Below are 24,579 nucleotides of genomic sequence, written 5' to 3'. Positions count from 1 at the left end.
AAACTGCATGAACTTTGCACTGATGCAGCACTTGAGCAAGTTCAAGGGGTTCTTCAGGGACTGCAATTTTGATGTCCAGTTGCTGATCTGCTGTTTTATTGTTCTGCATGTCACACGGTCATGTTGTGAAATAAATTTGCCTCTGTGAATGGAGGGAATATGCTTGAAAAGTTAAATCCATCATATTTATAAAGTTGGGAGTGGGAGGAAACATGTAAATAAAATACTGGACTTTAATAGCTCGACTATCCCTTCTCTATACTAAATCTTTCAAATGCTAAATTTCTTTTAATGCCTAAATAATCTCTTGTTTATAAAATATTGTCAGACATCTAAAGGGTGATTTATCACTGTATGCTTTTTGTCTTGTTTCTCATGCGGCACAACAGAAAAATTCACTGTAAGTGAACTGAAATTTCTTATTGTGTGTTTTTCTGTGTGATGTGTTGGTTGTTTTGTTTTGGGGTGGGTTGTTTTGTTTTTTTTTTTTTTCTGGAGTTGCATGAGAAGAAACAGATTTTGCTACATTTGGTTTTGTTTGGTATTTTGCTGTATCTGTTTAATCATTATGGCATACTTAATTTTTTTGCTATGTCAACTAAACACACATTTACAGCTGTAGTTAAATTCCTGGGGAAAGTATTCTTTGACCTTCAGCTTTACTGTATAATAGTAATGCCTGACTGTGTTATGGTAGGTAAGGTCTGTTTGTGTCTCTGAGCAGTTTTTATGGAGTGTTCTCCTCTTTTATTAGTGTATTTTGAGCTGACATGCAGTATTTGTAGTCACCCAAGCCTGTGAAACATGCTTTAGATTTATGTGTTTTTGTAGTGAATGAAAGTTTGGGCAGCAAAATTTCCTTTGAAGTTCACTTTTTCAACTAATGACAATGAGGATATTCTTTCATTCAGGGCTGTCTTATATTTATCAAGCTTTGGCACTAAGTAGTTCTGGAAAATCATATATATTGTTTACTGATTTTGTTATTTAAATAAGAAAATGGAAGGTAATCATCTGTCTTAGAAACCTAGTTTTTAAACAATTCCTTAGCTTCCAGCATTGCAGTCTATAATCTGTGCTAAATATTTTCTGTTTAAACCAAAATTTGGTCTTTGATCATGACCAATTTTTCCTGCTGATTTTTTGCTCCCACAAGTCAAGGGTATATTCTGGTGTTTTCATCTCTCCCAAGTTCTCTGTGATTGTCCAGAGGTTATCGAATGCTTCTATGGCCTGCAGACGGTGAGCAAATCATTGTCAAGTTACAACACTGTTGTAATGTGTCAGTTTTTAATTTCATTATATTGGTACTTGAGACCGACTTTTCCATCCAGCCATACTGGGAACCTGAACCTCCCAAGGACAGAGCCCACGAGATCTTTCCTCTGCTACGTTTATACAAAGTGTTCACAGAGGGGGTGAGCCAAGGGCTTATTTATGAAAAGAAGTTGTCCTAGTGTAACTTGTTGAAATTAGTACAGAAATTATAGAAGCACTTAAAAAAAAAAATTATACACTTTTGTGAAGTTCAACCTCTTTCCAGAGATATAAAATTTTTGAGAAACTTAATATGTAGATGTCTGTACAGATTGCTAGTTTTGATTCTTCATTAATACCAGTGACAGAACTGAGGTGGGCTCACCAATTTGAAAATCCTTTAAAAAACAAAAGGAAGAAAAAAACCAAACAACCAAGCAAACAAAAAAAATACCCAATCAAAACAACCCCACAAACCCACCCACCACTTTTGTACAAGTGATATAGAGGAGAGCGTGGTTCAAATGCTTTGTGTGTGCTCATTTGAGCTCATTTGGCTCTCATTTGTGGTGAGGATGTAATGAATTGTACTGCATGATCCATGGGTTGGATGCTGTAGCTGGAGATGGGAAGGAGTGGTGGTTCTTTCTCTGGGTGCAGAGACATGTGCAGATTGGGCTGTTTCTACCCTGAAAATAAATTTCCTGTCTACCTAAAGCTGACAAAATCCTTCATTGAATTTCATTGAGAGGTCCATAGGGCTTATGAATCCAAAGGACAGAGAACTGGCTCTGCTGATATATAGGAATTTTAGCTCCAAACAGGACTGGGTGATTTTTGTAACACCTTTGGTAACTTTGTGCTGTTAGTGGCCTGGTAATAGGAATGTGTCTTGGGCTGGCGCAGAACCTGCTGGGCTTGGTGCACCTTCTCTGCCAGTTCCACAGTGGGTTGGTTAAAGCTGACCTTAGAGCATTTTGTTGATAGCAGCAGCGTGGTTGTGTTGATCTGGAAGACTTTTAGCAAGTTCTCATATCCCGATGTCCTGTCCTGGTGGTACTTGGGTGGGAGGTGAGGTGGGTACCGTGCAGGGGGGTGGCTCACCATAGCTCATCTGGGTTCTGGCAGAGGCTGGTATTCTGTGGAAGGAAACTTACTGAGTAGGTGTCAGCAATAAATTCGGATGCCTTACAATAATGTGCAACAGAGGTACTTAACAAGCTGTTACTTTGAGTAAGACATGCTTCATCCCTAGTTGGGGCAGTAAGCTGTAAATGTCAGCTGGTGCTTGTCTCCCATGCATTGTGCTGCTGTCACACTGCTGAAACTGTCAATGCTTCCTTTCTGTCTTAAGTTTGTAAGCATGAGCAGAAGCAAATAAAATGCTTTCCCCACTTTTGAGGTGCCATCTCTTTGCCATTGCTTTCCTGCTTTGAGGACAGTCATTGAACTGTAAGCAAAAGGGGGTAAAAGTTCTTCCCTGTACAGTGAAGAAACTGCACTTCGCATGTCTGTTTAGTGTTCTTCTCTAGGACTCAAAGGAAAACAACCTCAAGTTAGGAGCTCTTGTTGAAGTGTTGAAGCCTTCCCTATGCAGTTCTTGAATGTTACTGCTTGTGCACTTACTTTAAAGGATTGGTAGCTGCTGTACCTACTTGCCTGTGCAAAACCCCATGTATAACATAATTTTGTTGGTATTACAACATGAAAATGATTGCTGAGTTGCTATTTATCGTGTGGCTGGTGATTCGGGGAAGAGTGGCAAAGGGGGTTGGATATTGCTTCCTCCTTCCCCCAGTCAGTTTTCAAAGTAATTCACCAAGAATTTGAAAAAAACAGTGGTCTGAGTGAGCTGGAAAACACTGGTTCTTTTTGATAATGCCTCTCAGACTGTAAATAAAAGCTGCTATTATGTGATGGTGTAAACAGTATGCTTTGAGACTTTGTATTAGGAAACAAATGAGAACAAAACCTCACATTGTGTTATCAGATAACTTTAAAAAAGAATTAGTCTCTGTGTTTGTTTTCAACCTATTGTATATTCAGTAGGTAAATCTGAAAAGCTTAGGATATCATGTGTACATATGTGAATTAATGTAAGTCTTCCTTTAGGAAGGAATTATTCTACCAGAAAAACATTTAGTAACAATGCAGTTGGTTTATACTTAGTCTCGTCAGAGAGCAATTAGCCGCAAACTTCCTTCCTTCTCCCACAGAAAATCTCTGGTCAATCCTATTCTAGGTTTCTAACTTCAAGTTAGATGAAAAATCAGTGAACTGCACTTGTGCTGTTTTGCTGCTAGTTTTGATACAATACGTTTCTTGTTTAATTTTGAAGAAATTGCCTTGAGCTGATGTTGTTCTCACTTTTTTTCTCCATGGCAGCTGTAACTCTGCGAGGAGACAGTGGTAGAAGATCGGAGAGGAGAGCCAGGCGAGTTTCAGCATGTCTCTCAGATCATTCACTGGCTAGTGACAGTGGCGTGTTTGAAGCTTTAAGCAAAAGGTCAGGTGTATAAATGCATAGTAAGCTGGAAATATTCCTGTTCTGCCACATGGCCCAAAAGAATTAGTTGTGAATTTAGGAGTAGGCTTTCAAAATCGCTAGTTATTAGTAACATAAAACTACTAGATTGCATGTTTTAAAGGAAAGAAGCTTTTTACATGCAGTCCACTGTCATCTTCAAGTGCCAAGTCCCTTTTGCTGTATTGTCTCTGATATTTTAACATCGTATCTCCCTTGAAAGTTTTCTCATCCGATTAGTCATAAATCAGTAATTTTATTTCAACCATCTATAACAAAATAAAATTATACAGTGTGACTAACAATTCTGAGTATCATGTGATAAAAGTATAACTGCAAGGAAGAAACATACAAACTGCCAGAAGTCTAAAAATGTGTAGGTTCACCAAGTGATTGAAGGATGTAGAAAGACGTGTTACTTAATACAATTGTTTTAACACAGGAAGCAGTAACTGGGATGAAGATAAGTTTTGGAGGATGCTAAAGAGAAATGGAAGACAAAAGAAATACTAAAATAACCTAAATATCTTGAAAGAGTAATTCTAAAACCTCAATTTTTACAATTGTGAATTACTGCTACTGTGTGTTTTTAAACAGATGTCTCAATTCCTCCTACATTACCACTCCCTCCTGTATTACCAAATAATTGCTTATATCCACAAATCACAAAATAATTATTAGTTCATAATTTAGCAGCTTAGGTCACTATGTAGTTTACAGTACTTTCTGTTCCTGCAGGAATGAAGATCTGGAAGAGCCTGTTTATGGTGATGCTGCCAGTAATGAAGAACCACAAATACATGTTGGATTTCTGTGAGTAATTACTCCTCTTTCTCCCTATCAACTCTGCAGGAATTGCTCACTACTTTTCTTGTTTATAATTTTTAACTTTTTAATAAACTGAATCGTGGTGGATATTTTTAAGAAGTTTCTGAACTGACAGCCAAAGTTCAGTGGATGTACAGATTAGTCAGTCATGTGCCGCTTTGTGTTGGGGAAATGCCTTAACCACAGTTCATTCAATGTCCTTTCAATGCTGACTGATAAAAGGGCCTTCGTTACTACTTTCAGTAGCATTTATTTTCACTGTCAGGGCCATTAATGTGAGTATGGCTATAGGGATGTGTCTCTGTAAGCGAGATCTTTTTCTGCTGGATAAAGGAGGATTACCTTAGGAAAGTCACAGGTGAAGAGACACAAATACAGCTGTACAATACATCTTTGAAATCCTGTGCCTATGGCATGCTATTGTTGGTAGTGGGAGTAGTGTGGGGAAGGGCAGATTATTGCTGTGCAAGACAGGATATTTTATTTTAGCCCTCCAGAATCATCTCTGCCCCTTGGAAAACTAATTCCTAAGACTGAGAGTTTTTAAAATATCAACCAACTTTGTTAGTGGCATTTCAAAATTCATGTTGATGTGAAAGAGTAGAATTTTTTTATTTGTTTTCAATGGCCCATGAAAATAATGCAGATGGATTTGTCTAATGTAACTGGTATGTTGTTACACATGCACACACACATGCGTATGGTGTAACTGTTTAAACTAAGGAATGTATTTGATAAAAGCTGTTTGCTGTCAAGACACATAGGAAGGCCAGTTGTTATTTTCAAGCTGAATAATGTTTAATTCACTTAGTTCTATTAACTTTGCTACTGTAGCTAATGCTTTTGATTGAAACTGATTTGTGCAAGAAATGTGTTTAACAACTGTGCTTTTGCATTCTTTAAATCTGTTTAGTCTTCATCTTTATTTCTTAAGCAAAGTATTGATGATTGGTGACTAACACAGGGAATTTATTTTCCAGGCATGATAGTGGAAGTGAATGTCTGCTGGTCCATGTGTTACAGCTGAAGAACTTTACTAGTCTAGTTGTTAAAGAAAACTGCAAAATGTAAGCTTAAATTTCACCCAGAGTCTGATCATTGCTTGTTTTATGCTGCAGTTATAAATACCGTAGATTTATTTGGTTTCATTCAAAATTAAGCCATTTCTGGAGAAGATGGTATGTCTTAATTTCCATGAGGAAAGGGTTAATTTTACGGCCATATCCCTTTTATAGAACTTGTGTCACACAAATGTAGTCTCTGTGTTCTTACATGTTTATTGTGCAGAGGAGAGTTTGTTCAAAAATATCTGAGATATTCCAGAGTAAGCTTAGTGTATTTTTCTCAATTCCTATGGCAACGTCTGTATTACTCAGTAAGAGAGATACCTTGCCTTTTATCTTTAAGAAAGAAAACCACACCAGGAAACATGCAAACAACGGCAAAGGATCTGCAGGCTTTTGTGGCCTGTACAGCTCTCCTTGAGTATCCGTGAAAGACCTTTTGAAAATAACGTTAACACAAGTACTAGCTGAGAATCAGTACAAAAGATGAACTTTTTTTTAACCTCTGACAGCTTGTGCTACTTTTTTCAAATTTTGTATCACATATAGAATATATCTTAGTTTATTCTAATAAATGTTTCTTAAATAATCAATGTTGTCATAAAACACTGTTTTATCTAGAGATATGTATCTTAGCATATTTTAAAGAAATTCAACATGTAAAAGTTGTTGATTCTTTATCTCTGGGAGAGGTTGTTTGAAAACTGGAAAATGAAGGTATGATAACATTGTATTGTAAAATAAGTAATTTGGTGGGAGCTGTTAAATTGACATACATCTCCCTGAATGAATTGATCTTTGTTGAAAACTTCATCTTGCTAATGCTGCAAAACTGCAGTGGAAATTCTTCATGTAGGTCAGTACATTAGTGTTGGTCTTTTGCTCTGTTTGGTGTGAGTGCAAGGGCACATGATAGGGAAAAGTGTGAGTATTGTGTAGTACTCAGCCATGTTGCCTTGTCATCAGAAAAAGAAATAAGCATCATCTGAAGAAGGTAGTAATGTAGAGTCACCAAAGAAAAAGGTTAGTCCAGAAGGTTTGCTGGACGTTGTCATCAAGGCAACCAGGCATCTAAATGACTCAAAATGCAGTTCTGTTCTTCATCCTTCTCAACCCTACCTTTGCTGGAACCAAGAAATTGCATTGCTGCAGAGTGAATTGATTGGTCTAGTCAAAAAATAAGTTTCTATTACCAAAAAGCAGAAGCTTTTATCAAGTTTAATTAACTCCTCCATGCATCTGTACATTATTTGAATCAGGTGCTGCGGCAGCTGGGGGGAAGTTTGCCTGCAGCAGCCAGTGAGCAGAGGAGCTGAATCTCTGCCTTTTTACGGCACGTGAATCTGTTTAACTGACTGATGCTCCACAGTCCAGTGTGTTGCAGTTCCACCATAAGGAACTCTTCCAGTTGTCCTCTAGCCATTTATTTACCTGCCAGTGTGAGCCTCTTTCTGGTGATGGCATAAGAGTTCTTGAAGCCATGTAGTCAACTTGAGTGAACCTCTGAGCTGGAGAGGGGTTTTTTAATCCTTAAGCCTTTGTGGGGTTTTTGCTAGGTTAGCTTTTTAACCCAGATAAATTTTCTAATCTGGATCACAACACAGTTGCATGAAACTGTTTGCTGGCATGAGGAAAGGAATAGGATATTGCAGGGGCTTGGCAAGCAGTCAGGACAGGGAGAACGTGGAAACAATTCTCTAAGTAGCTCTGCTGCTTATGCTGTTAGCTGAAAATGGTTGTTGATTGTTTTTGGCTTGGAGTCGTAAATGACATGGTACCACATATTTAAATTTGTCTTTTGAGACTGCAGATAGATGCAGTGACTGCAGATTTCTTTTGCCATCTGAATTTCTTAATTTCTTAAGGAGGGAAAAAAGGTTGCTTAGTGGGTAGAAGGGAGAAATGGATCCGTGACGCTTACGGGATAATTCAATTGCCTAAAACACAGGCATGTGTTTCCATTTGAAATAGCATAGCATAGCAAAGCACCTGGCCTCCAGCTGCTTCTGCTCAGAGGGAGGCTCTGTGTAGATCTCCCATAGATCCTCTTATAATTGGTAGCTCATTTTAAATGCCTTGGATACCTCAGGGCAGCTCAAGTGCCACTTGGTGCCTCTGCTTAAGCACCAAGTTTTAAAAAAAAGTTTTAGTTAAAAAAATACAGCATTTTGAGATCAGCTTTGCAGATCTTCTGTGTTAAGGATGCAAAGTAAATCTGGTGATGAGATCATCTCAAGGTAGATTCTTAATGTAGAAGGTACACTGATGTTTTTGCTTAGCTTGATTTTGAGAAATGCAAAATGGCTTTCTTTTTCTGAATTGTGCTATTTGTCTGTTTTGCTGTTCCCAGTCATGTGAGAGTTTATTTGCCACCGCTTGAGTCAGGCACACCAACCACTTACTGCTCGAGAGCTTTGGAATTCCAAACTCTGTTAATATTTAATGAAGTGTTCCGAATCCCCGTGCACTCAAGTGTTTTGAAATTAAAATCACTGCAGCTGTATATCTGTTCAGTTGATCATCAGCAACAAGAAGAGCTATTGGTAAGTGGTTCTGTTTCTTAAAAGCCATGTGGTATGAGAAACTAAAGTTACCAGAGGAATTTCTTTTTAAGTTTAAAAAGAGATGTAAAAACCTAACTTTTCCTTAAGAAGTTCTGATAGAGTTACAGGTTAATGTGTTCATTTGTTCACATATGTAAGTATAATTCTGTAAGTAAAGAGACGAGATTTTAAAAAATACTTAATCTGACTTTTAAAAAGCTTTTAAACTACAGCGTGCTCAAGACTTAGGTTTCTGCAGGGTACTATAATGCCTGTGTGAGGAATCAGTACCATTCAAACAGGTTCCTACTAAAAAGATAACAAATACAGACCCCTTGTTACCATTTAGTAGTGGGTGAAGAGGACTACATTATTGCATAATTACATCAGTCTTAAACCTTGTTGCAGGGTAACAGTGGCCCTGGAACAGTTCTGTTACCTCAGCCTTTTACTTTAAACTAATTGAGATATCATATGCTAACTTCAGGTGTGTTAAGTGTTAGCTTCATTTAGCTGTTATCAAATACAAATATGCATAACTAAATCTGCCTTGGGGCTGACGTCCTGGCTATTTTGAAGTGAGTGGGTTGTCTTTGCAGTGGGGGGGTTTGAATGGGTAAGTGAAAAAAATTTTTAAGCCTATCAAGCTAAGAGGTACAGGCATCTCACTGTCAAGCTGGGCTGTGGACAAGAGGTGTTTATTTGAGCAAATGTGTGTTTGTTAGTCCACCTTTAAACTAAGTAGCATCTTATATACGTAGAGTGGACCCAAGGTCTTGTCTGCAGTAGGAAGTTTTTTCTGCAGTGTATGTAATTAAAGAGAAAGCATCTCAATAAGAGGCTGGATATAATGGTGTAAAATGCTTTATACAGGTATATCCTGTTGCTCTGGGAAGCTCAATAGCTATTCAAGTGTAAAGCATCTTTCTATTGAAACAAGTGATCTAAGTTTAGGGTGCTTGTATTCTAACTGCTGTTATTGAGTTGCCAAAAAAAAATAGGTCGTCAGGTTATATTGGTAGGGATTTTTTTCTCTTTCATGGTCTTACTTTGGTTATGTCAGAAGTATCTTTGTCAACAGTAATTGGTAACATTGTTAATTTAGCAATACTCAAAGACAGAGAAACAATGCCAGTTTCTTAAGATAGGTACATTGAAGTATTTAAACATCATGATTGTTGTTCTCTTCAGCTGTAATTTGAGATTGAGCATTTTCTCAAACTGAGAAATCATGTGCTACGTGCTACCTCTCTTTGGAACTGCTGTGATGGTCCCTGTCAACAAGGCCTTTGTCTTTCAAGATGTTTTCCACTGAGATTATAGAGTTTTTCCCACCTATTTAATAATGCATATATTTCTCAAATTCTTAATGACTGCTTTCTTTTTAATTACGATGTGCCAGTTTAATACTTTCCTAAGTGCAAAAGCCAGACTGGAGTTTATCCTAAATTATATAAGTACTTATACCTAACAGGGAATAAAAAAAAAAAAAGTGGGAAATAGTTCAATTATAAAGAAATAAATACACTACACTTGTGGGGTGGTCTTAACAGTTTCCTCAATCTTTTACCCTTATGCCCTGCATGGCTGAAAGATTTTTTTCTGTCTTAAGTTGGCTTATTTCTTCCCTGGTGGCCTTGTCAATGTCAAGGTAAGGGAATTATTTTCCATGATTAGCATATATAGTTCATGTTAAAACATAAAAGAAATATTAATGCCTTCCTTGCAATTGCCTGGCATTGCTGCTTCACTTCCAGTTTCTCATCTTTTACAGCTCTGACCAATTATTCCCTGTGTCTTAATTTGTTTTCTTCTTGAGTGTAACTTTTTTTTTTGCATTTTTTTGTTTTTATTTCAGAACATCCGTCCCATTTTTTTAGCACGATTTTTAAATCCTGATTGTTTTCTTATAAAGAGACGTGTCTGTCAGACATCACAGAGATATTCATAAATACTTTTACTGTTTTGCCATCCAAGTTGTTAACAAATGCATCAGAGCAGGCATGTCATATACCTCTATCAGACCCACCTTTGTTTCTTCATCCTTTTGAGTAAGCTTCAAATCTTGAGGTGGACATGAAATATTAATTAGTCCTTTCAGTACTGATAATTCTTAATTGAGTTTCATGGTGATTCTCTACTCAATTAGTGATTCCCTTTGTAGAGGCAGCTTCTTTGGCAGACTTGCTTAGCTGCCTAATAAATATAGTGTCAGGCATCTTAAGAGTCAGTCTATGCTTTTTCCAGTATTGCTGGCAGGAAAACAGTTTTCCTCTCTACCTCCTAAACTAAACTCAGTGTGTCTTAAACATTTTCCAACTCTGATGCAAAAGTGTGAGTATTTGATATACATTTATATCTTCCACTGCATCAAAGCAAGTAGATAATTAAGAGGACATCTGGGTTATACAGAAAAAAGAAAAGGCATCTCTGTAGCCTCTGATATACTGCCATGAAATGACTTTCTCAGTAACATGCTGTATCCCCATATCACATTATTTTTTTAGTCTCAAAAACTTTTCTCTATTGTCCTCTATGCACCTGTTTAAACAGAGCCCCAGGGAGCATTTGTCTTGGAAAAACAATGCAACTTTTTTTTTTTTATTATTGTTTTCTAATTAACTGTTTCTTTACCTACTTAAAGTTGAATGCAGTTTCTGTCTGCATTTCCTACTTCCTTTGCTGTTAGAATCATTGTATACAGTTATTTGATTTATGAGAGATGAAAGCCATTTTTACAGGACTTTTCCAGTGATACAAAGAAAACATTCTTAGCACGTGGCTCATTTAGGATGGAAATGAACAGGTTGTAGAGATAGCCAGAGAAACAAAAAGCAGTGCTTAAAGGCTGACTGATACAAAATCATTGGTAGAGTCCAGCTAGTGAACTGATTAAAAAAAAAAAATTAAATATGCAGCATGGATTTGTTCTTAGCTGTTCTTCATTTAGGTGAACACCACTGAGAAATTTCTTACGTGAGCTCTCTTTGATGGAGTAGGGCTACTTCAAAGTTTGAAATACTTTTAGTGAGAAGCCTCCATTAAAACTCTATTTACCTGAATCTGGAAGAGGCAAGGATGGCCTGGAAAGTAGGAAAATAGCCTTATACCCCATTTGACTACCTTATGATATAAATAGGCAGGAAAAAAAATTGGTTTACACAACAGTTTTATTTCCATTTGAAAGTGCCTCTGAGGGCCAGAGAATGGAAGGGTATCAGAATACAGTTATCTCAAAAGACCCTCAAATTAGAGTAATATTATTAAAGTGGTATTAATCTAAGGAAATATAAAAATCAGATATATAGTTGGGAAGGCTTTAAAAATAAAATATTCATAGCTATCAGGTGTCAATTATATCTACATCAGTCACACAAATTTTATTTTTCAACTTTAAAAAAATTACTATCTATTGCAGTTCTTCCTGGTAGTAAAGAAGAGGCAAGAAATTCAGAATCTTAGACATCATAATACAACAGAACAAAACTGTCTCTTTTTAAGAGACATTAGTATTTGGGGAAGTTGGGGTTTTACATTGTAAGTAAAATACTCTTTAAATGGGTGTCTGTCCTGCAGAGTATGTGCATCTTATTGTGGTCAATGCTTTTTTTTTTAACAGGGCATTGCCCAGATAAACCTGACTGATGCAGAGAGTTCTGGTGAGATGCAGCTTCACTGGTACCCTGTTCAGATCTTCACTGGTTCAGAGCCCCAGAGAGCAAAGACCAAAAACCAATGTGAAGACAGCATTCCTCAGTCTTCTGGAAATGTAACTACAGTTAAAACAGTATGGCTCTAAAAAAGTGATTTGTTTACTTTATTTGACTGGCAGGGTGGTTGTGATCTTACCTTGGGTGCAGGTTTTCAAGTTATCACAGGAAGTGATAACTTAATTTAACTCTTGGGGCAAGAGCTAGATTTCAGAAGACTAGTTGAAAACTAGATCATGTCTGGGCAGGTGGTTGAAATAGTGCCCTGTATATATTTGTATGCATGTTTCCAGTCCAAATAAAACACATTAAAAATTTCTGCCACTGCACTTGAGGAGATTGTCAAGAAAGGTTGTGGAATGTCCATCCTTGGAGATGTTTTCAGCCCGTGACTGGGCTCTGGACAGCCTGACTTGGCTATGATGTCTTGCTTGCTGTGGGCAGGACATCAGACTAGGTGACCTTTGGAGGTCTCTTTTGACCTAACTTTCTGGATGATGCTCCACAGTCAAGTAAAGTCTGCCCAGTTTCTGTGACAAGTTGAACACCACGTACTTTTGATTGGTAAGATTCAAGACAGATATTTTTGGTTGTGGTTTGGTTTTTTTGTTTTGTTTTTTAAAGAACATATGATGGCTTTGTTTTTATTTTTTCTCTGAATAGTATACATTAAGTACGTTGGTTTGTTTAAGCAGTTTTATTTAAAGACTTATTTACCTTTCAGGATGCAGTGACAGCCCTGTTAGCAAGGACCACTGCCCAGCTGGAAGCAGTTGAGAGAGAGCTGGCAGAGGAGAGAGTGAAACTAGAGTACACAGAGGAGGAAATCTTGGAGATGGAAAGAAAGGAAGATCAGGCAGAAGCCATATCAGAAAGGTAAAAAGGGTTTAAATACCTCATCAAACAGATAGTAACTAATACTTCCTCAAAGATATTTACATTATGGGTATAGTGTGAAATAAAGCAGGAAAAGCAGCAGGTCCTTATTCTGAGATCTGCTCCCTGTTAGTGCTACAAGTATAAAATTGTTATGTCATGATCTGCAAACAGGAGGAAACCTTATTTGAATAGCTGGTTGAGTTTAGGGGACTTGGAGTTTGGGGAGTGGGAAAACATTACATCAAACAGAAACTTTGCCAAGGAGGCAACTGTAATGGGTTTTAACAGCCCTGTATTAAAGAAAGTAAATAAAATTTAGTGGTGACCTGGGACATTGTTAGGGTTAGGGTTGCGACTTCATTCCAAATGATACTCCTAGTTTGTTACATAAGTTGTGTTGTTCTTTTGTTGTTGTTTTCTTAGTATTGTTATAAAGACCAGAACACATGCCTTAAGAAAATTAGGGAAGGTGAATTTTTGCAATGAAATGTATTTGCTTATCTGCATTTGCAGAAATGCAGGTGTGCTATGTTCTCCCATTGAAAATACTGTATTTTATTGGAGAAATAATACTGTAAAATTATAAACTGGCTTAGGTAATGTAATATGTAAATGTAATGCATAATGGAATAGGGTTTTTTAACACCTGCAAAATTGTTGTGATGTTCTGACTTTAGGAGTTGGCAAGCAGAATCTGTTGACAGTGGATGCAGTAATTGCACCCAGACTAGTCCTCCTTATCCAGAGCCATTTTGCGGGGATCCATTAGCTGGACACATGTTCGCAACTCAAGCAGGCCAGTATGGTTCTGGAAAAATGCAGCCTCCACCACTAAAGGTAATGAGAGAAGACACTGCAGCACGGAAACTGCCACCCTGCCTGGCACAGTGAGCTACTGCTGTGCCTGCAGTTTGGGTCTGAATTGGCCAGGAGAGAAAAGAATCAGCAGTGACATTAATACCCTGTATGAGTACTGCCTTTGTTGCAGCTGTATGGCTATTGAGTTGGTAGAAGTTCACTCTTTAGGGCTGGGTTTTGTTTGTTTTCTTACTACTTACTTCTGAACAGAATTTGGTTCTTATATCGAAAGACAAACTATTTTTACTGTGGCCGTTATCTAATCTATAAATACGCACTTTTATCAATTTTCTGCGTTTACGTGAAATTGTAACAGAAAGATGATAATCAAATTCCAGTGCTCTTCTTTCTGTAAGAATTTTGTAAGGAATTATGAAGAAAGAAATTTCAGGACTTGCATTACTATTTCAGTGTTACAATAACGTGGAGTAATTGTGCTGAAACTGAAGTATTTAGTCTTTTGTAGTCAAGATATGAGACACTGAAAATAATCCTTCACAAGCTGAAATCAGCAGACCTCCATTGAAGTAGAGGAACATAAGCTGTTTGTGTTGCCTTTGGGGAAGATCACACCTCTTATTGAGGAGTGAATTTTCTAAAAGTTTGGAAGCTTTGCTAGAGTAGCCTATGTTTTCTGTCTTTCTGAATATTTTAGTGTTCTTGTGTAATTGTGTGAACAGTCTTTCAGTTCTGTTTTCTTCCTTCTCTTCATTTAACTTCCTCTAGTTTTAAGGTGGTTACTTGCTTCAGAGTCACTGTGCTTATTGAAAGGTGACTTAGTTTTCTTCTGTTGAGGCTGGAGAGCAGGTGGTAGTTTGGTTGATGCCCAACTGCCAATCCTGAATGCAGTCCTTGTGCTCTGCATCTCATAATTGTTACTGTTCCAGAAAACGCTTCTGAAAGGTAATTTATAATTTTGAATGACCTAGTTTTAAAACTTTTACAGAAGTGAAGTGATTCATCCTCACAGTGCTCATTAAAATTTGAATCTAGCTAGCAGGGCAAGTTGTTTACTTTTAATATTGTTGAAATGTCTGATTGTCTTTGCTAGGAGAGAGAAAATAAGGAAGAAATAAAAAAAATTCCTTTGTTGAAATTCTAGGTGGATAAGGAAACTAACACTGAGGATCTGTTTCCTGAAGAAGTTGCTATCCTTCCAAAAGAGAGAACCGGCCGCAGGCCACGGGGTTCTGCTTTTGTTCGTAGTAGCACAATTGTTCGTTCCCAGACCTTTTCGCCTGGAGCACGAAGTCAATATGTTTGCAGAGTGAGTAAAGCTTGAAAAGGAGGAGGGGGAAGGGGTCTCCGCACACAAGTGTATTAAATGTTTTTGATAATCTCTGTAAGACTTCATTGCATTTATAAGAAACATGCATTACTATTTAATGCTAATGAATAATCTTTAATTGAATTTAAACATTGCAGTGGGGAAGAGCTTCCCTGACTCTTTTTAAGAGTTATACCTGGATGAATTTGACTTGAAATGTAAGAATCTATGATAAATTAGATATGAAGCTCTTTTCCTTGGCAACCGTAGATGTTAGGTGAGGGTGGTCGATTTTACAGTGGTTCAGTGCTATCTATTGAGGTGTATAAGCAGTTAGCTTAGAAGCCATGTTTAATTTTCACATACATAAAAATTTGAAAAATAGGACTGAATGCTTAATCTTAGGGTTATTGCATAAATATTCATACAACTCTGATTGCTGTTCTGAATATCAGTCATAAGGTGCCTGTTACAGTGGGATGTAGGATTCCTGGGTGCACCGGTGCAAGTAACTGAGGATCAGCACAGCAGTTTTCAAGCTCACATTTATTGTTTGCTGCGTTCAGTGGCAAACGACTTATAAGCAGTTGGCTCATGGTATTGCAGATCAATACATGAGTATTGGTTTTGCAATACTGGTGAAACGCATGTAGCTTTGATCATACCCTTTCATAAATTTCTGAGAGCCTGAATTTGAAAATTCAGGAATGATTTTTAAATTCTGTGCTTTTACCAAGGATCCTCTGGTTTTTGCTCTTATTTACATTGCGTGCAGTTCATCTATGGACCCCTTCAAATTCTTCAGTTTGATTTATGGATTATGAATCTGTTTATAATTGCAAAATATGAGTAAAAGATCGTCACACGCCAAGGGTAGCACCAAAAGGAAAAGATGATTAAACACTCTCACTTAATCTGCACTTACTTAAAATCAGATGTGGGGAAAAAGTGGGAGACTATTGTTTGTACCCACGACAGTAAATGCTTTAGGATGAAACATTACTGCTTTTACATCCTTCCTCCCTCCTTTTTTCGGTTACATTGTCTTGGATAATTAGTAGAATGGTTGGTGAAACTTACCTGTAAAACATTGATGGTTTTTAAGTTTTCTTGAATTATTGTAACTACCATATGAGCACTATTACATATAAATGTTTATAAATAACTAAAGCTGAAAAAAATCAGTTCCTTAAAACAAGATAGTTTGTGTGTTTTAAAAAATAAATTTCAAATGCAAAAGAGAAAAAAACCAAACCAAATTTCTTAATGAAGATGATCTTGCAAGCAGCCTTTATTTTCAATGTCTTTTCTACTCAGCTGTATCGCAGTGACAGTGACAGTTCAACCCTGCCAAGGAAGTCCCCTTTTGTCCGGAATACCTTGGAGAGGCGGACTCTACGGTATAAGCAGGTACACCTAGGAAAATGATCTTTAGATTTCATTAAATTGCTAAAACACTGGTACTTTTATACATAAGAGCTTTAGATGTCTGCAGGTACATTCTGATCCTTTTAGGAAATGTACAAAACTTCTGCAATGTAATTGGGGAGGGAGGGGGTCCAAGTTCTGGGTTTGTTTTGGGTTTTTTAAGCTAAAAGGTAGACTTAAAGTAGTTAAATAAGGTTGTGAACAATTTTAAAGGAGGGAAAAAAGTGTGGCAGACAAAAATTACTTTAATGGGGACTGAGTTTATACTTAATTAGATGCAAAGTTTGATAAATCTTTCAAATCTAGTATATGATGCAGGGTGCAGGTTCAGAGACGTGTGTGAATGTGACATTAAGACATTCATCTCCCCTCCCATGCAGCCTAACAAATAATAGTATTTGAGACTCAAGTATTCAGGAAAGAATAGGTTAAGCTCTCCTTTTGCCCCTATGCCATTCCTCAGGCTGTCAAACAAGTTGGCAGAGAAGGGCAGATGAGGCATTAATGTTGTGTATATAAATTACATAAAAATGTAGTCTGGTCAGCAGAAGTTAATGCCTTGCTGGTATAGGCAGGCAGACAGCCATGCCTCCCATTTTGATTCAGAATGTATCTTAAAACCAATATTGAATGAAGCCCTTTAAGAGGTGTCTTGCTCAGTACAGTATTTTTCCGATGTCATGATGTCATTGAGTTTTTCTTATTGCATCCCTTTTATTATCATCATAGCATGGAATTTTAGTCTATAAACTTCATTAGGTAAATACTTTTAAATGGAAAGGAAACTGTAAAAGGAAGTAGTAGAAAGTATTAATTGAAAAACATAATGTATAGTACAGAAAACCCCTACAGCTATCTAGACTTTTCTGGGGGATGTAAATAATCTCTAAAACTTCATGTGGAAAAGATTTTGTGTGTGAAGTAAGTACAGAAAATGTATGGTCTATAGAGCTAAAGACAGACTAGTAAACTATGTTGAGAGTAATATATTGTGCATTTTGTTTGAATCCTAATAACTCAACAGTCCTGCAGATCATCTTTGGCTGAACTTATGGCAAGGACATCCTTAGACCTGGAGCTGGATCTCCAGGCATCCAGAACTCGACAGAGACAGCTGAATGAGGAGATATGTGTTTTAAGAGAGTTGAGACAGCGTCTGGAAGATGCCCAGCACAGAGGGCAGACAGATTTACCCCACTGGGTCCTTCGGGATGAGAGATTCCGGAACTTGTTGAAGGAAGCAGAAAGGCAGGTATGGTAATATGACATAAGCACTCCTCAGAAACTTCTGGTTTCAAAATGTCTTCATTTTGATAAGATGTCTAAAGAGCTGTTTGTACAGAATCTCAAACAGTGAATGTTTTTTCTTTATTCTTGAAGTTAGCACAATAAAAATTATTACATTGAGTATTACCAAACTGTGTACTTATTTGAGGACAATTTTTGGAGAATGGCACTATTTGCCAGTGGCACTTTTTGTTTTGGATTTTTGTTTATTTGTTGTTCATTTGTTTTTGTTTAGGTATTTGTTATTGGAACTTTAATAATTTTCTTTCTTCTGGTATTTGAAAGAAACTTTGCTGATTTGATATTTATTCTTTTACAAGTATTTGGAATATTCCCTAAGTATGTGATTTTTTTTTTTCCCCTGTTCTTGGAGAAAGAAGTTATGGACAAAGGTGGCAAAATTGCACAACAGACAAAACTGTCATTGGGTTATCAGAGACAAACACTGAGCCTAAATTTATAGTAAGATCTTGTTTCATGGATCTTTGTGCAGTAGATTTTGTTAATTTATAATGTGTCTTTCTGAAGAGCATTAATAAGTGAAACAACTCAGTCGTCTGCATTTATAGTTCTTAGATGATTTCAGACAATGTACTTATGTGGTTTTGCTGTGGTGAGTGGGGTAAAAAAATCCATTGTTTTAGTGTGAATATTCTTGTGTTTTATTTATTCACATGCCCATTTTAAGCATTATAATCTTGTTTTCAGACCAGACAGACCAAATTTGAACATCACCAAGAGCAAGCAGCTGAAAAGATGCTAAAGAAAGCATCAAAAGAAATATACCAGTTGCGTGGGCAAAATCAGAAAGAACCTATTCAGGTGCAGACTTTTAGGTAAGTGGTAATGCGTACTGAAATAGCATAGCAACAATTCATTAGACAGGTTAAAGCTTTCTGAAACATTTAGCTTAAATTTTTTGTGTCTTTTGATTTTAATCAGAAGTAATTAACCAGTAATTTAACCAGTAATTTTAAACTGTATCTGGATTTGGACATGAGTTTCCTTTGAATGCTTTGTTCTGCAAAGAGCCAAAGCTAAGGTAAAATTGCAGGGTTACAATTCTAGTACACGTGAAATTAAAAAAAAAAAAAAAAAAGGCTTCAAATGCAAACATAGCTTAGGTGATTCTTCCAACTTAGCCTAGTTGCTATGAAGTCCAAATGATATGTCAGTTCTTCAGTACAAGCCTGTGGGCATAAATAGTCTGTTTTATGTAATACATATAAATTACGAGTAACACTCTCCCTAAAAATTACTCAGTAATATTGGAACTTTCTTTCAAGAAGCCTTTTCTTTGGACTCTGTTTCCAGAGTTGCCATCTTTTTTTGCCATCTTTTTTTCCCCTTCTTTTTTGTAGACGTTATTTGCAAAATGTACAAGGGTGAACTTTGCATTGCAGAACTTGTCCTGTGAAGCCTTTTTATGATTAACTATGGCTGAAGTTCAGTGAGTTGTATAAAGCTTCCACCTAGGTTTTCAAAAATAGTAATTGTGTTCAATGGAAAGTTGCCAGAAGTATATAGTGAGGTTTAGTAGTTTTTGGAACTTTGTTGTACTCAAATAAAAGACCAGTTCAGTACATAAGTAACAAATACTAACCATTAACCTGAGTAAAGAGACCATGTTCTTGTGGGGAGGAGGGGGAACATAGGCATAATTTTATTTACTTCCTTTTTTTCTTGTTTTGATCACAGAGAGAAGATAGCTTTTTTTACAAGACCAAGGATTAACATACCTCCTCTGCCAGCTGATGATGTATGACATGTTGCATTGTAAACATGAAGTATTTATCGCTTTTATTTTAATGAAGTTCTTAGATTAGACAAGTTTCTTTAAAAAAATTGTGCAAAAGCTAATATACACGTTTTGTAAAAAATAAAAAAAAGTAAAAAAAAAGTAAACATAAACAAAAACATATATATAAATATATATACATATATATTTTATAATAGCGACTGCAACAAGGCTTGGTTTTTCCTTGTTGTGAAACTGACATCTCTGAAGACAACTTATTTTATAAAAGATCGACTATCCTGTTAAGAGCGTGTACAGTTTTTATGCTGTTTTATTTGACTTAAAGGCTGGAAGACAGAAACAAAGTGAGTTCAGGCAAATTCACTGTAGTGTAATTTATTTATAGTGCCTTTTTTCCTTGAAGGAAAATACCTACTTTAAGATGTATTTTAAGACTGAAATTTTGTTCCTCAGTATTTGTCATACAGTAGAATGGAACCATTGAGCTGGTTTTGTTTCTGATACCTGAAATGAAAATACTATGTTCTAAAACTGTCACTTTTTCAGCTTTATTATCTGTAGCTTATTATGTACATTGTATTCTTTAGCACTGTCTGTGTTATAGCAAAATATTATCACCTGCAATGTGTTTAACACTAATTAGAAGTGAAGTTAAACATTGCAGAATTCATTTGCATGTTCTTACTGTGCACTAATAGATTGTTTTCATTTCCGTTGTGTCTAAAGTATCTTTATATTCTTACCTAGATCCTCAGTTTAAACGGGGGAAGGAAAAGGGTGACAGGTCTTTGTTTTTCTGTTTAATGAAAAGGGAATTAAAGTAGCAGTGTGAGCTAGCTGTGTGGAAAGCCTGCTAATGGACTATTACAGTGATTTCTACAGTTCTACAGATTCTCATCTGATTCAGGAAAGCCACATGTGTTCTGATTTCAGAAAGCAGCTGCTTTAATAAGGGTGCTTAAACACATGTTCATCCTAAAGGATGTGCTTTGCGATTACTGTAAGCAAGTTCTGTTGAACAGTGATACTTTCCAGGGGAAGGTGTATAATTCTGGAAGGTACAGCTCACTTGATTGCTAGCTGGACCAGCTAAAATCTGGTAAGAATTAATTTTATTTGTAACCATCCGTTTTAATGAAAGACTGTCACCCTAAATTCCCGAGAATGCCAGTTTTGTGTCCTTGCATCCTGCAAGTATGTAAAAATACTTCTTTACTAAACTACTATAATAGAGTTTCTCATATTTTTCTAATTATACATTACCTACAAAGAGAGGTGCCCAACACAAGATTGACTTTGCAAATTACTGGAATCTCCCCGAAGGAACATGATGTTGTCTTTTAATTAAAGATCAAATTGGTTCCAGATTTTTATATATCAGGAAATCAAAACAACAAAGGCCACAAACTAAACAGACCTATCAGAATATTTTCAAATATTTTGTAAGTAAGTTTTCTTTGTGAGTTTCAACAACTTAGACTCTGTTACCTTGTCAAAGGTCAGGAAAACATGGAAGAAAAATTGAATTACTTTTACTTATCCATGCTGAGGCAAAAATTAATGGGGAAAAAAAGATTGTAAGCATAAATATTAATTAACACAGACATTTAAGGTAGTATTTGCTGTTTCCTAATATGGCCTATAGTCATTACAGGCATCAAGTGTTGCAATCATATAGCAATTTATGTGAAATTGAAGTATATTTAGCATTTATCATGCTATTCATCCTGAAGCCTGTTTTGCCAGTAAGTTTTAGGGGTGTATATTGGGTTCCTTGGGCACGACTAGATGAATTCAGAAACTATGCAGATAAAAACCAAATCATGTGAGAAATTTTTAGTGTTTGGGTAAAAGTCTAGGGCCAGCAAGCTTTTCAGTGCTCGTTACCTTAAAAGACCAGTTAGTCAGAATTTCGCTTCTCATTTCCAGGGGAGGCTGTCACACAGCAGTGTTTATGCAGAGTTACCATGCAGTGACACCAGAAGTGCTTGCTGTGTATTAAGAACAGACAACACCATGTGAGTCTGGTCAGGTACTGGAAGGGGTTACCCAGAGAGGTGGAGCACTCTGTCCATACAGTGGATGAGGACTTAACTGGATGTAGCCCAGAGCATCCCAGTCACATTAGGCCTGCTTTGAGCAGGGGTTGGGGTAGGGACCTTTTTTCCACCCTACATTGTTCTGTGACTGTAACCAAGGAGCAATGTCCGGTGGTCTCTCTGTCCGGGGGTTTTTAAATTGTGACTGCTGTGAGATGTCGTCGGTGTATCTTGTGGGTCTGTGATTCTGACTGCTGTAATGAGTTCTGTCTCGATGTGGTAATGAGTTATCATATTCAATATTCATCTCTCTTGTTTTTGTCACAGTTCTGTATGATTGTGTCATTTTTGTATTATTTGAAAGTATTTCTTCTATAAAATAAAATAATTTGCCATAAACAGAAAAAGGGTTTTCTTGTATGTCAAAGACATTTTTGAGTCTTTTATATTTGCTGCATTCCTGATGCTTTCATGACAAAGATCATATTTTGAGTAACACTATCGTTTAGGTTAATGTAATGAATTTTCAAATAAAGGTAAGAGAGGAAATCTGGGAAACTGAAGACTTAGAGGCGTTATACTAAAGAGCTGAAAGAGATGCAGAGTAAGGAATGGCAGGTATGTTCTTCTGAGTGCTTATTACTCATGAGAAGTTGACAGCTGTATCAGAAGCTTGTAGCTGAATATTCCCAGAATTCTTGGGTAGCTCCACTTACAACATGTTGAACTGCCTTTTTTTCATAACAAACATTTGCACTTTCTAAATTTGTATTGAAAGCAAGCTGACATTATTAGTTCTGTAATATCTTACTTATGATTAATTCCAAGGTGGAAACCACTCAGGAGAATACTGGTTGACGTTTTTTGGCTGGAGTTTACTGCTGCTTTCGCAAAGGAAACATTAAATCTGCATAGTTACAGAAAGACCATTTCTCAGTTTCCCTCTGCAACCCTAAGCTGCAGGAGCACAGGCAAAATCATAGCAAGGACATGTGACTCCTGTCTCTCCAGTATTTGCAAGGCATCAAGGGTATGACAGAGTTTAGGTTATTTTTAAACTGTCTTCTAGAAATAGGCATTTGGAACAGCAACCGTGCCTGTCTTGTGGCCGTCAGGAGCAACAGCAGAAGCTGTAATGGGTACGTCGGGTTGGGTTTTCTCTTGTAAGAACAAAGTCTTATTTGTATTTCTTCCTGCAGTCCTTTTAAGCACTTTGCAGGACTTAAAGATAAGTGCAGTATAAGAAGAATTTTTTTTAAATGAGTTAGATGAATGTTTTCAGTGGATATAAAACTGAAGTTTGAATTTCTAGGGAAGAGGGCCCATCACAGCTTGTTTTGACCCCAACCTCCTTTATAACGATAGTGGTGTACATCTTTGAGAGGAAGAAGCATTTACAGAGGGACTTGAGAAACTGCAAGCTAACAAAACAAGAGCAGCCTTTTCTAAAACATTGTGTGAAGAATATATTTTTTTTCCTGAGATCACACAATTGACTGGGTATCATTGAAAGAAAATACCAAGGAGTAAAGTTGATTTGATTTTGGAATCTGTAAATGCCAGTTAAATAATTTTCTTGCACTTGGAAAATCTCCGTATTCTTGGATTTAAAAGCTTTTTCGGAGCTGGTTCTGGTTCCTTACGATTTTTGAAAATCTCTTACATTTGAGCATACATATTTATTGTATTTTCAATAGAGAATCAGGTATTCTGTCCCTTTAGTTTGTCTGCAGTTTGACCATCCAACTAAAAATGTACTTCCAGTAGGAGATTTAATGAGATCATTTGGTAATCACAGAATCACAGAATAATAGACAAGATAAAAAGAGGAAATTAATTTAGGAAAGTCTGTCCAGGAAAAAAATGTAGGATTGAGACCCTTACACTAATTTGTTAAGTGTCTAGGGCACAGTGTTTGTGTTCAAGTGTGTGTCTGGCATAGAAGTTCCCAGGTGCAGATGTTTCACCAAGTAAATGCTACTTCCTGTTTTCCGTATTTTCCTCTCATAAACTGATTGAAGGAAATTGCAGTTGTATTATCAAGAAAATAAATCAAGTGCTCAGTGTTTAGCTTCCTTCACAAATTCAATTGGCCTATTAATACTGATTTTAAGGGGCACAAAGAGCAGACGCTGGCAGGAAGCTGGGACTTGTATCACTTTTCCACATTTCACTGACATGGTTATAAAGGCCTGGGGCTGTTACTGATCTATGAATGGTAGAGGATTATGATCTGCTGTGCTGTGTGTGAAGGGCATAATCAAACCTTTTCTCTAAAGCCTTGCTTCTTGCTCCAGAAGAAGGGTGTGGGAACTACAGATGAAGCAAGCTAAGTGTTCAGATTTCACAATAAAATCCCATGTGTGTGGGTTTTGCATGGCGAGTCCATGTCAGAAATACATGGCACATCCATAAATTACTGCTCAAACACACTGGGACAAAAAGGTCTTCCAGAACTGTGTTCCTTCGACTTTGAACTGAGTGGGAGTCACTTATGTGCCTTCAGTTACCCGTGAGTATTTTCATGGGTGCTTGTGCAAGACCTCCCTCTACCCAGCTGTTGCATCTGCTTGGAAAGCCCCTGCCTGGTTACCTGTAGGGGTAAAACCAGTCTGCACAATACTCAAATGCAGGAAGGTGAGCAGTAAGGTGAATGTCCTGAAGTACAACACACTGCACATATACAAACATGCATAGGGTCTTCAGAAAGAACAGTTACAGCCTCTGCCTTGCAGAATAAAGCCCTAGTGGCTTGTACAAAATCTGTGCAAATCAGAACTTTGGAAATTTTTATCTCGTAGAAATCAAATACATTGCTGAGTATGATAAAATTCTTGAACACTCCCCTTGCCCCTCAAAAAAAGAAAAAAAAAATTACAATTGAGATGCTATATGCAGTTAACCAAAATGTGAAAGTCAGGCTAATTGCCTTTTCAAAAAAATATTTTAGGAAGTTCTAGTTTTTCAATACTTGGGAAAGCTTAAGCAGATGTTTTGAAAAGGAAAAGTAGACTGGCATGTAGGAGAGGGTCTTTCAAGAAGTGACAGCTGCATTGAAGAAAAGGCAGAAGGGCTGCAAGTGGATGGATGGATGGATGGATGGATGGATGGATGGATGGATGGATGGATGGATGGA

The 24,579-nt window shown here is 36.9% G+C and overlaps 1 protein-coding gene across 3 annotated transcripts in view; it reads left to right on the top strand.

Moving 5' to 3' along the window:
• WWC3 (WWC family member 3) overlaps positions 1 to 21,850 on the top strand; it is a 102,670-nt gene extending 80,820 nt beyond the window's left edge. Inside the window, exons 12-23 of one of the 3 annotated variants that reach the window (XM_042037967.1) lie at positions 3,643 to 3,691; positions 4,520 to 4,594; positions 5,590 to 5,676; positions 8,024 to 8,216; positions 11,836 to 12,003; positions 12,651 to 12,802; positions 13,483 to 13,642; positions 14,766 to 14,930; positions 16,248 to 16,340; positions 17,383 to 17,610; positions 18,354 to 18,481; positions 19,344 to 21,850. In XM_042037967.1, the coding sequence (XP_041893901.1) occupies positions 3,643 to 3,691; positions 4,520 to 4,594; positions 5,590 to 5,676; positions 8,024 to 8,216; positions 11,836 to 12,003; positions 12,651 to 12,802; positions 13,483 to 13,642; positions 14,766 to 14,930; positions 16,248 to 16,340; positions 17,383 to 17,610; positions 18,354 to 18,481; positions 19,344 to 19,410 (1,565 nt within the window). In that variant the 3' untranslated portion in view covers positions 19,411 to 21,850. Of the gene's footprint in view, positions 1 to 3,642; positions 3,764 to 4,519; positions 4,595 to 5,589; positions 5,677 to 8,023; positions 8,217 to 11,835; positions 12,004 to 12,650; positions 12,803 to 13,482; positions 13,643 to 14,765; positions 14,931 to 16,247; positions 16,341 to 17,382; positions 17,611 to 18,353; positions 18,482 to 19,343 lie in introns of all 3 variants that reach the window. The other 2 variants (XM_042037958.1, XM_042037951.1) reach the window with 2 other exon arrangements.
• The last annotated feature ends 2,729 nt before the right edge of the window (positions 21,851 to 24,579 follow it).

Source organism: Corvus kubaryi, unplaced genomic scaffold (genome assembly GCF_017639235.1).
Source record: "Corvus kubaryi isolate FWS band 111438036 unplaced genomic scaffold, C.kubaryi_AGA036_p1.0 133, whole genome shotgun sequence".
NCBI classification, from domain to species: Eukaryota; Metazoa; Chordata; class Aves; order Passeriformes; family Corvidae; genus Corvus; species Corvus kubaryi.
Note: the sequence above shows the minus strand (reverse complement) of the source record. Positions and strands in the feature narration are given on the sequence as shown.